The 12,331-nt window shown below is 46.2% G+C and overlaps 1 protein-coding gene across 2 annotated transcripts in view; it reads right to left on the reverse strand.

Annotated features, from left to right (window-relative positions):
- Positions 1-12,331, reverse strand: part of LOC105566494 — a 35,882-nt gene that overhangs the window by 14,095 nt on the left and 9,456 nt on the right. The window contains exons 3-8 of one of the 2 annotated variants that reach the window (XM_012020555.1): positions 9,414-9,501; positions 7,095-7,190; positions 6,831-6,965; positions 2,559-2,641; positions 2,328-2,458; positions 1,148-1,313 (exon numbers count right to left, since the gene is read on the reverse strand). In XM_012020555.1, coding sequence (XP_011875945.1) covers positions 1,148-1,313; positions 2,328-2,458; positions 2,559-2,641; positions 6,831-6,965; positions 7,095-7,190; positions 9,414-9,501 — 699 coding nt within the window. The remainder of the gene's footprint in view (positions 1-1,147; positions 1,314-2,327; positions 2,459-2,558; positions 2,642-6,830; positions 6,966-7,094; positions 7,191-9,413; positions 9,502-12,331) is intronic. The other variant, XM_012020554.1, reaches the window with a different exon arrangement.

Here is a 12,331-nt window from a genome sequence, read left to right on the forward strand (position 1 = left end):
TATATATATATATATATATCACAATAATATACCGTTTCGGTAAGCTAAAGAATTTTCTCTCGTTTATTAATTTAATTTCTCCCTCGTCAAAGCGTGATTGAAAAACTGAGAATTACAAATCTGCGGTCGGACGATTATCGCGCATTTACATTGCATGTTTCAATTAGGTTTCACTGTTTTTCAATCCTTTCGGCGATATGGACACATCCTTCGTAAAAACAAGCGCAAGATGTTCCTCCAGTGTATATTTCCGTTTGCCACCTGCCTCAATTCCTCTCAATGTACGAGTTGCGCCATTGAAATTATAAGGGGGGTAAACTGCCCCGTTCATTTCAGATATGTTGAATTGTGGATGTTTATGAGAATGGGAGAACGGAAGAAGGAGAAGAAATAAATTTTGAAGGAGGTGAGGCATCGCCGATGGACAATTCTCGTTAAATCACCGTAGCACGGTTCATCTTGGAAAGGAAGCGACTACGAGCAGATGTCGCCCCGTGGCGAGAAAGAAAAACAAAAAAAGGAGAGAAAAAAAACCGGTCAGGCCCTGGGCTCTACCAGACATCCCGCACCTAAGGCTTTGGATTTCACTCTCGCTCTCGTTATCGCATCATTGATGTCATTATTTGTCTCGTCTCATTTCTTCTTGTTCACCGGAGAACGAATACCGCTTTAGGGAGTTTGGCCAGATAAAAAAAAAGAGATTGCATTGCATGCCCGCGAGAATCCGCGTTGATTTTCTTCCATCATTTTTGTTTCTTATTTTTGTACTTTTCTTTTTTTTAGTTCTTTGCTGTGCCACATTCCACAATCCCCACAGACAATCCAATCCAATTCAGTTTCGAAAAACGAAAAAATATACATATATGCATATATGTACATGTATAAATATCCAAGAGATATACATATATGTCGTAAATATATATATATATATATATATATAGCCTGCACGTCGAAAAAAGATTGAATGCCAGAAAATCATAATAAACAAGTAAACAAATAAATAAGTAACGCAAACAAAAAAGAAACGTACGAAAAAAGAAACGCACAGAGACTTTGATCGTTTCAATCAACCAGTATAGGTATATACTAGCAATTATTATATAATGAATTATTAAGGGCCTGCTGTTCTAGCACTGGAAAGTGGTACCTCCGGTGGGATCTGCGGATCGCTCTTTCTTCCTCTTCTTCTTCTTGCTGCCATATCCGTAGTTATCCCTGGCACTCCAGCCGGGGTATCGTTGCTGGTGCAGATGGCGCTCCTGCCTGGCCGCCTCATAATACCGCGCCTGCTCCTCCCGGCTTAGCGAGTGCCACTGCGTGTCATACCCCCAAAATTCAGATTCACAGATTCACAGCCTCACAGTACTTATCACCGTGCACCGTCCCCCATTATCTCTCCCTCCCTTTCTCTCTCTCTCTATCTCTCTCTCGCTCGCTTTCTCTCCCCCTCTCTTGCTCGCTCGCTCGCTCGAACTTAGGTATCTACCACTAGCGACAAGTGGACAAGTCTATCATTGACTCGTGCGAGACTCGTCACGTGTCCCGTGAGACCCGTAAAAACCACCCTTCGGCCCTTCCCCTTTTATCACAGCGTTCTTTCTACCAAGGCGAATCTGAGATTTCCTTAGATCCCACCTACAATGCTCTATTTTTTTTTTTTACTGAGATACTAGTAGGTACGGTTACTTAGCTCCGATTAGTTAGCCCGATAGACGACTCGTCCGAGAAAAAACGTTAAAGATACATGCAGTACTCGTCTTCAGAATGATAACTCGTCTAGAATATTTTTAACAAACGATTAGCCAATATCTTCTCTTTCTCCATCGTTCGAACGTTATTGAAACAACGAAAGCTTTTCACAGCCAATATCAAAATGTATCAATTCGGTATAGAGAAAATGTAGACTTGAGCAGAAGCTGAATGTAAATTGGGCTGGGAAAAAAAATTCTGCTTGAAAACGAATTAGATTTCTCTCCTTTTTACCGCCGTCTCTATACCCTCCTCCCCCTCCCTTTCTATCCGCGTACACACATGTATACGTGAAATGTTGAACAATCTTTTTCCGTCGCGAGATAAGAGAAGATATTGGCTTCTGCACATATTAGTTAATATTACATCAGAGTGCAATAAAATAAATTTGACCAACTACCCGAGTGTAACCCAACAGCTTCTCCATCTTGTTAGCGGAGTATACTCTCGCGCAAGATAACTTACGATACATTTGACAAAGGAAAAGAACCGTTAAATTGGACAAGTCGGAATTTGCTACTCTGATGTAGAACAGTTTCTTCAAGTTCGAAAAATGTCTAAACAGAAGGTTTACTCACTCGTCTTCCCAATATTTGGTTGATCGCGGCGCTCTCTTTTAAGGTACACTCTGCCACAACCTTCGCCCTCATCTCCTTCATATACAGCATAAATGCGTTCAAAGGCTTTTTTATATGGGGTTTCTTTTTATCTGTCGAAACAACAACAAGAGGTCACATGAACCATCCACCTCGATAGCGGCTGAGGCTCTCGCAGATCCACGCGTACCGATTTCGCCCGCGAATCCTTACCTTGATTATTTTGTTGTCCCGTGTCCTGAGCTTTTGAATTGTCCGTAGGTAACGACGTGGAGTTTTTCTGCTCTATCGTTGACCTGGAACACACACGTAAGAAAAATGCTCAGTGCGAGTCTCTCGAAGGCGATCAACGCTGATTCGGCAAAGCCGAGATCGATCAACGATTGTGTACCGTTTATTGAAGTAGGACTGTTTAACCTCGGAATTGAGGGGTTCGGATTTCGCGCAGGACAAGGGGTAGGTCGGCGCGGAGTTCTGGGACAGCTGGTCAGTCAGGCTTGGCGGCGTCGGCGTCGGGGTCGGAGTCGGCGTCGTTGCCGCAGTCGCGCCGTCAAAGTAGGACGGCGCGGTCGGCGGTAGCGTCAACGGGTTCCTCAGAAAGCTCTGCGGCAGCGGCCAATTCATCTGCTGCCACATGCGATGCCGCGCTTCCACCATCGCCAGCAGCTGCATAAAGTTCTGCTGTTGTTGCTGCTGGCTGGCGCCGTATGGCGGCGGCGCGATGCCGCGCGGCGCGCTCATGTTCGACATCTGCACGAGACTGCTTACGTAGAGCGCGGTCAAGAGTTTGTGATCCGCGGTTGGTAAACCGCCGGACTCGGCGGACTTGACAGCGTCCTGGAGTATCGCCATGTTATCCTCGATCGCGCTCTCCTCGGCTACGACGGCGTCCTTCTCCTCCTCGTCGATCGACGCCTCCCCAATCTTCACCCCGATCACAGTCCTGGTCGGCCCGCTGTCGTCGGTGTCGTCCTTTTTAATCACCAAGTTCAGCGGCTCCAGGCACTCGGCTGGCTCCATCGCCACATACGGGACTGCCTCGTGCTTACTCGCGGGCCCACCGCCGAGCTGATCCAAATCGATCCATGGAACGATCCTAAACGCGACGCGATCACGCACGCTATACGGTCAAGCCCGCGTTATACTGTTCGAGAGGTCAATTATCACGGAGGAAACCAACTGTCGATGGCACCGGGGTCTTAGAGACCCTCGTCTCCCTCGCCCGTTACTCCGGGCCGTTTGTCGCCCAGGATTTGCCCCAGCCGCGCGCGGCACTCGCGACAATTTCCACTCTCCATTCACATCGCTCGCGCTATAGCGACAGCACGGGGGCTTCGTAAGGTGAGCCGGTGAGGGTTGTAAACAGCACGTACGCGGTGGTGGCGCACACGACGACACTTACGCGCCGTGCTCCTCCGCGGTGGTCCGTCAGACGCTGGCGGCAGCCTCGCTCCGCCGGAAGCCCCCGAAACGTACGTGTTTGCCGCGCGTCGTCCGCACGTACGGCGTCCTGCCTAATGCCACCGTCATCCTCTAGGCCGTGTTCGGTGATCGCGTTCATTTACACGCTCGCGCCCGCCCGCCGCCGCTCTGGCAGCGTCAGTCGTTGACGCGACTTCGTCACCCGGCGATTCGTGCGGTGAAATGTCTCCAGGGGCGGCATCCCACGGTCACCCATTCGTCATATCGCTCTCTCGCTCTCTCCGTCCCTGTCTGCGCCTTCCGTCCCTCTTCTCGCCACCCTCTCTTGCTCTCTCTCTCTCTCTTTACCCTCTCCTCTCCCGCCTCCCGCCGCCACCGCCGCCGCCGCCGCCGCCGCCGCCGCTGCCGCCGCCAAGCAGAGGGTTGGCTCTATGTGCCCACCAAACACCCCGTCTATCTCATCCGACGCCGACGACTATAGCGCGCTCGTTCCGTCGCGTCGTGTCGCGAGAACGCACCCTCCCGTCTCAATTTCTCGGTGACATTTGTACGCCCGCACGAAAACTCCACGCCAGCCCCGATACACGTCGACACCTCGCGCGCGCCTTCCCTCCGTTTCTCTACGGCGTGCCTTCGCGTATCCTCCGCGCCGGATTTCCCTCTCGCGCACGGTACTCCGTATCTCTCTCCCACTCTCCGCTGCGCTCGTCTCAAACGCGCTCGTTTCTGGCGTCAGCGGAATCACCACCGACCGGTGTTACGACGATTGATTATCGGCGAGTCTGGGGGTGGCCGGGGGAATTGCGCGAGGAGGGAAGGCGGGTAGTGGTGGTGCGGGGTTGCGCGCGAGGGTGGCATCGCGGGATGGGTGGCATCATCGCGATTCATGGCTCTCGCGGCGATAGAGACAACCCTACCATCAGCCGGTTCTACAATTCTGGGAGCGCGTGGGGGGTGGGAGAGGGGGTGGGATATGCAGTGAATATCGCATTCTCCGTGGCCTTCCTCTTCTACGTGCCGCTGCGAATCTTCCCTTTCTGGCGAGTCGTCGCGGCGCTGCCGTCGACCACTCGTCAACCTGGATATCCTGCTCCTGCCGCCACTCGCCGGCGGTACGGCGACCTGGCAGGACGGATCAGTCGCGACCACTTGCTGTGCTCGGAGCAATTTCCTCCCCCCCTCCCCTCGATGTATCGCTGTTCTTCGCCAAGAAACACTGTACGTCCGATTCCCATGTATTTGCTCTGCGGTCGATGCTGACTTTTCGGGCTTGGGACTCTGGCACTCACGCCGACTGATCGTCTTCGTTCTCAAGTAAAAATATGAATTGCCTCCGCTTCATCTGTCTCTGCCAAAACGCAGCATCCTCACGGTTTATTCGCCAAGAGACGCTACCACTTTCATGGATGCGTCAGCTGGTCAGCTTCGTGACGCTTCGCACTTGCGCGTAATGTATTATACATGTAGAGAGGGAGAGAGCAAAGCGCGTACGCCGTACCGCGCGTTTTTGTAAGCGCGCGGGTGCGGGGCGGGCGATCGCCCGAGTACTAATGTAAATTAGAAATCTGTTTAAGAGGGTAATGATCAATACATAACTGGCGGCAGCGGCGGCGGTGGCGGCGGCGGCGTCGGAATAACAGGCGCAGACGCTGTGCGGAGGGAATCATTCGATAAGTGTTGTACGTGCTCTCTCGGCTACCAAAGGAGTGAAGGGTGCAACCCCGACGAGGGGTTCGGCCGAACATTCCGGGGTAGTCGAGACGTGCTACCCCCTACGATCCTCGCGCCGCAACTACCCCATCTCACCCTCGGCACGACGCTTCCTTATCAGCAGACGCGCTGCGTTGGTACGCGACCCGTCTTGCAGCTGTCAGCGCTATTCGGGTATTATTATCGATCGCCAAGTTCTACCCGAGCACGTGGCGCTTACGTAACCCATGGGGTACGGTTGAATCGGCATACAATCGTGGGGCGGTCAGGAAGATTCTCGCAGGATTCTACAGAACGTCATCCGATGGATAATGTCTGCAGAATGGCCAGGGATACCCTCGTAGAGTGCCATTCGATAATGTCGAGTTAGCGATAAAGTTATCCACTGATTCGCTCCATAGAGTTCTTCTCGCGAGTGAACTGTAGATCAGTAACGTAGATCGCGACGTAATCTGGCAGCTATCGCAACGAAGCTTCCGTGGTCTTGTTTCCACAATGTAAGACTATATTCTCAATCGTTCCGTTATACTTTGCACAAAGGTGTTTTCTTAATGAAGAAATTGCGAGTCTACAGATTGTTTTCACGTCTTCTAATCCAATGAAATGTTCAGGCATGTGTGGTCACTTGAGAATATCGTTTAACGTCGGCCAAGACTACAATTCTTTCGGATAATATTGTTCGACTAGAACTGGCAGAAATTTATTGCGAAAAATAGTACCTCAGCCTGGCTTTCCAGCTGGACCTCCCTTACTCTAGCCGAGGGTCTTACCAATTTGACCACTGAGCTATGTAATGCACGAAAGTTCCTTCTTTCGTACAAAATTTTTCTATTTGTTTCAACTCGTGGACGACGAGCTGTTTTGTTCACGTGTGAGTAAGAAACGACCCACAACGTATTATAAATTACTTTCACCCCCTAGCAAATTATTTAATCCACGATGGTACTGCAAGTGCTGGCAGGTAAAAGCGTTCCAAGCGGCAAGTCGGTGAGTTCATTAATTGTCTTTGAAAGTTTATGCCGCCGCATCGTTTCAAAGATTATGGCGTCTCTTTTTGCCACCCCCCCCCCCCCTCTTTCTTTTCTTCGTATATCAAATGTATAATAGTCATCGTCATGATAATTGATCATTAGATCATTAACGTAAACGTGGATCGCTCACAAGTCATTGCTTTAAACGTTTGTTGAGTGATGCCAAAGTTGGAGAAATTTGTTCGCAATGTATCTCGCAAGTTTATCGCGCGGAGCGGAAGGACAAGGGATATCGGATATTGGACTGGGAATAATCGATGTCAGCTTTGCTGCTGGCTGTTCAGATGTCGCCAGCGATACGAAGTTGAGAGTAATAACGAACCTGTGATTGTGATCCAGGGTGGAGTGATCCGCCTTCGGCGCTGACACTAACGCGTGCGATGCTAGAGCGTGTGCGTGTGGACTCAGGCCAGGGTGCGGAGGCATAAGGCCCGTCGGTGAAAACCGATAGAGATCGCTGAAAAGTTGAAGCACACATACACACAGTTTAATGGGGAAAATTGCGTCTAAAAGGTGGCGAAACTTGTTGAATTACAGACACGCGAGAAAGCGATTTTCATCGATGGTACCAAATACTTGTACTAACCTTGGTAAACTAGAACTCGTGATGGGTAAACTTGTGGGATATGGACTTCGGAAGCCGGCATTCGCCGGCGAGATGGGGTACATGCTCGGTGTGTGCCTGCAAACATTCATTCATAAGTTTTTATCGTGCTGTAAAGGGACGAGAGTCCTCGATATTTGGATGAAAAATTTTCTAAGAAATTGATTACTTCGCTCGTCTCATAGTCATCAACATCGGCTGTTTCGTCCTATCCGTATGGTATGAACTTTTTGACAGGGGTGTATACAAGAATTGCTACTCGTAAAAATGTACGTAAAGTAAATGTTATAAGTGCGGTAGCATCACGTGTAAAAAATGTAAAAAATAAAAATCTTTAAACGTTCAGCTTTCAGCAATTAAAAAAGAGAAAGCAATAAAATAAAAATAATTGCAACTATCGTTAGATTTAAGTTGCTTTATTAATCAAACAACTGATCAATCATTGATATTAATTTCGATTTTTCTTAAAAACAAAAGTTTCATCATCTGTAAGTCTAGTACGGTATCGCAACTAATTTGTCTAGCAAAATGCAATAATAATGATAATAGTTGCCTAGTGTCAATTAGCAATACAGTTAATTAATTGTGATTAACAGTGCTTCTCGTAAGAGTAATTAGTTTGTGTCTCTTCGCGAATACATTGTCCACGTTTCCATTGCAAGAATTGCAACGCAGAGACTAGAATTCCATCCACTTGGCGTAATAAAAACGCCGCCGACCTTCTCATTATTGCAAGTGGCCTTTTCTCGCGCTCCGCTCTTTCCTTTTCGAGAACGGACGCCATCCCTTGAAAAATGCGACAGCTAAATTTTGTACGCGCGATGTCGTCCAACAGTTCCGTGTGGTGTAAGGCTCGTCTTGAGCGAGCAAGGATGTTGTGGCTCCTTTTCTAATTGAGAAGAAGGAACCTAATCATCCGTGGAAAATCGCAATTTGGGACGACTCGGGCGTAAAGCAAATAACGAGCAGGGGAAACGGCGGCTTCGAGCGAAAACCTGATCGTAAGGACCTGTCTCCTTGTGAAAAGAGGGTGACGTCTATGAGGACTATAAGGTTGAGGCAAGGTTCAGTATCCGATGTAATAGACCGGAACTGAGAGGACGACTGACCAAAGCGGCCCACACCTATCCAATGTCCAGATTTGTTCAGAAAACTCAACCGGAATGTCAATAGGCATCTGAGCATCGCGATTATTTGTGCGTTTTGCTTTAAAGACACATCCGTAGGAATAAGAAGGCTAAGAGTTGCGACAGGGTGTTGGTGTCTAAATAATTTTATTATAAATTTTAGACACGCGCCCCGCTCTTAGGGCCACTTTAACCAACTTCGATTAACTTTAATCTATAGATTTCTTTTCAGGCTTCTAAACTTAGTTTCAATGATACCACGCCGTTCTCTGATTTAGTCCGAACAGTGAGACACTTTCAATCTGTACGCATAAGTCTTATAATTTGTGTATTACACATGTGTCTTCATAAATTGACAGTTCTAGATGCACAAAGTGCAAAAGGTGCAGAATCAGTCCAGCATCCCCTTAAAGATTTTCGATAATTTCGCGATTGCGAGAAACATCAGAAACCAGTGATAAAAAAAATCACCTTTAAGAGCCGTGAGACTTGAGAATCGTTGCTAACGAGAGAGCATATTTTGAACCAGAGAAATCCTGATGACGTTTATCATGCAAATCCGCACACTTTACATTAAAAGAGAATTTACTCTGAAGCGAAAAATTTATCGAGAGGAGGCCCGTCGTGTAACGTTTCCCGTGTATTTTGCTGATACTTTTATGAATATTTAACAGCCTTTGTGCACAATTCGCGATATGCGATCTGCGTTGAGTGTCGGGCGATTTAAAATCGCCAAGAATCACTTCGGCGCGCGATCGAAATCCGATGCTCTCCATTACTTTTCATTTGCGTTACTGTGAAACGCAAATCGATTATTTAACGCGTAATTAATATAAAATATAATATAACGTGTGTATCGCACACACACTTGCGCACGCGCGCGCGGGCACGCACGCAGAAGTGTAAAACGATTCTTGTTCTATGGATGTCGCGCACGCGTTTACATCGCGAAATTGAATATTGCTCTCATCACACACATTCAGTTGAATATATGTTTGATTAAAATTGAAATAATATTACGTTATATTGTAACCAATCGCAGAATAACATGGAATATAATTGTATTACATTAAATTGCTTTTATCATTTCATTATTTTCATGTTGTTTTTCATACCAAGAGAATAAAGAAAAAGTAAAATTCTCTCCTTAAACGACAAATATGTTTTCACTTACCAGGAAGCAACTTGCGTCATTTCCGGACTAAGCATGGGGTATGCGTACTGGCCCGTCGAAAAGGGGTACATTGGTGCTCTCGTGAGACCTGGAACAAAAATATCTAATATCATTGTTTTATTCAATATCAAATTTTCTAAAGAATCTGCGATTTAAAGGATATCTGGTGGTTTCAGTACACCCTGTATATTCAGATTTTTCTTTTAGCGTGTGGCGTAGAATCGTTAAGTACATTATTGGATGCCCTTTTCGGAAAATGTTTCCGTCATCTCTTTTCATTTCCATTCTTACGCTTGTATTTCGTCGACAACGGAGGCCGAACCTCCCGCAAATTAATGCCGACGTTAGAACAAGGAATAAATCCGCCGTCCATCTCGTCTCCGCGATTAGCGGCGTCATAATGCGTTTAATCTATCATTAGTCGGCAGCGTGGCCAATTTTATAGTGATGACGTTTAATTTAATCGCTGTAAGATCGCGAAAAGACCGACTAAGACCGGTAACGAGCGGATGCACGGAGGTTTCTCTATTCGCGCGTTATAATACAAGCGACATTTCATTGTAGGACGCATTTTTATAATGGTCTTTAATTAAGGAAAGACTATTTACACTGTATATATGAAATGAAAGAGTTGCATTTAGCTCTTATTATCAGAAGTAAGATCAAATGCGAATAATATGCGTGCCGTTATTTTGCAGAGAATAGCAGTTTCTTTTTTCATTACGAGTATTACAAGTTATTAATATTATCATTATTGTTAGAGATATTGCAAATTATTGCAGTTTTCGTTATATCGCAATATGCACGCACCGATGAATACTTAAATATTATCACGACGAGATCAAAGAAGCGCGCGATTAAACGAGAAAAGAAAGCTATGCTTTTAATATATCACATAGGTTTGCAGTACAAACACTCGAAGCGATGGAGGTCGAGTTTTCTCTCTTTCATGGCGAGAGAACGAACATTGATCAGCGTGCGCGGCCGCACCCTCTGTAACTAGCACCCGACACGAAGTGAAATGCACACGCCAGCAGGATCGTCCAGAGAACAGTCGTTGATGAAATTTAACGCCGCGTAACTCATCCTGGATGGGCGGCGGATGAACGGTATCGATATCAATCTGATTTTTACATAATTGCGATCGATCAAGTCTGCGTTACATTGATAATGAGATTGTACGCGGCACATTCCGTTGGAAATTTACTGTTCTCTAAAAACACATTATTCGATTGTTTTCCAATGCAAAAGACGAAGAGATATTGCTAAAGAATTTTATCTTCTGTTAGACAAAAATTAAGCGATAATTTGCCACTTTAATTACCAATTAACCTGTTTTCCCGCTGAATGTGCAAGAAAACTTGCAATTTTAGTTGATGTACGCGCAATCACTTCGCCGAGGAAAGTTTGGAAAGAAGCAGGTTTAGAATCACTTCGGATAACAATGTAAAATTATACATGTACATGGCTATCGCGGGTTGAATAACGGATAAGGTATATCGCTTTTACATCGGTATCTAATGTAACTAGTACGTGCCGCGGAACCGATCGCGGCTCCAAGAGAGCCCGGGAACTGTCGGGCGCGGATATAAGTGGGGTGCCTTTGGCGAGGCGAAGTGTAATTGGCTTCATAAGGGTCGACGAGAAGCGCCCGGAATATCGGCAAGCCTGAAACCGCTTGACGAGGCCAATCTCTCTCTCTCTCTTTCTCTCTCTTGCTCGCTCGCTCACTTGCTGCTATTCTCTTTTTCTCTTTCTATGTCATTCGACATAGTATATGCGAACGGATTGCATAGATTCTCCAGCTTGTTTCCATCCCGTTCCTTTTTGCGTTTTGTGGGCGAACATGTCCCGAAGGCATATTCCCCGTGACAATCTGGCTCTTCTCTCGTCCCCTCGCGCGTGCTGAAATCGGTCAACGCGTGGTTTTCCCCGGATAGGGCCACTCTCAATCCCCAACTCTATAATGACCGATCGACCGTAAAGAGATCGGACTTCCGTCTCCGGGATACCGTTTGCGTTCGGATAACGAAGCGCGCCTACGTTACGCAAAAACAATTGCGCATCGTAAGTTATATTGTACTTTTGGCCGCTTGTCGCTCTGTGCACGTGACTTGGTCCTCGAAGTGCAGAGTTCGGTCAAGTGCACATTTCCTTTTATATTAATCAGATTGGTCGAATAATGTTCCAGTTTTTATCCGCTTCCATTGAGAAAATTAGTTTTACATTTTGAGATATCAGCATGTTATTTCTATTTTGCAATATTATTTGTAATACCGGCAGAAAAAGATAAAATTCGACGACGTATGTAAAACTCGCGGATGCTGCAGCTTTTTTTGTACAATGGAGCTACTTTCGATCTTCGCATAACGACGATTAGCCACTCGACTGTAACGAGACCGGCTCCCACTCGGCCCCGGGCTTTTAATCTCATTTGAATAACGAAGCACACTCGAGCTCGTGAAAACAATGGCTGCCGAAACGAAATTTAATCCCACGTAAAAGTAATAATCCGATATTTTATCTTGCGCGCGAATTTGTGTGCAACACGATATATCCGCCTACGTCACTTTAGGTAGAAATCATGAAACAAATTACACATTATGTTTATATGCGAAAATTCTAGTATTTTAATACATCATTGATAAATTACGGTTTATTATTTACTTTCTGATTTCAATCATGTCATCTCTTATGAAAGATTCAAAGTTTAATATATGATGAGACGGGGGAGAAATTAAGACGAAATAAAAAACCTAAAATTTCTCATATTCAATCACTTTTCTAGTAAGCGGATGGGAACAAGGATTAAAATTGAGTACGAGTTAATCTCAGTTAATGATAAAAAGGGACTGAAGATGAAGCCGTTCAACGTTAGCTTAATATTGTAGAAACGTGTACTCGATAGAATAGGAAGG

The sequence above is a fragment of the Vollenhovia emeryi genome, unplaced genomic scaffold, assembly GCF_000949405.1.
Source record: "Vollenhovia emeryi isolate VEMERY1.0 unplaced genomic scaffold, V.emery_V1.0 DF939144.1, whole genome shotgun sequence".
Lineage (NCBI taxonomy): Eukaryota > Metazoa > Arthropoda > Insecta > Hymenoptera > Formicidae > Vollenhovia > Vollenhovia emeryi.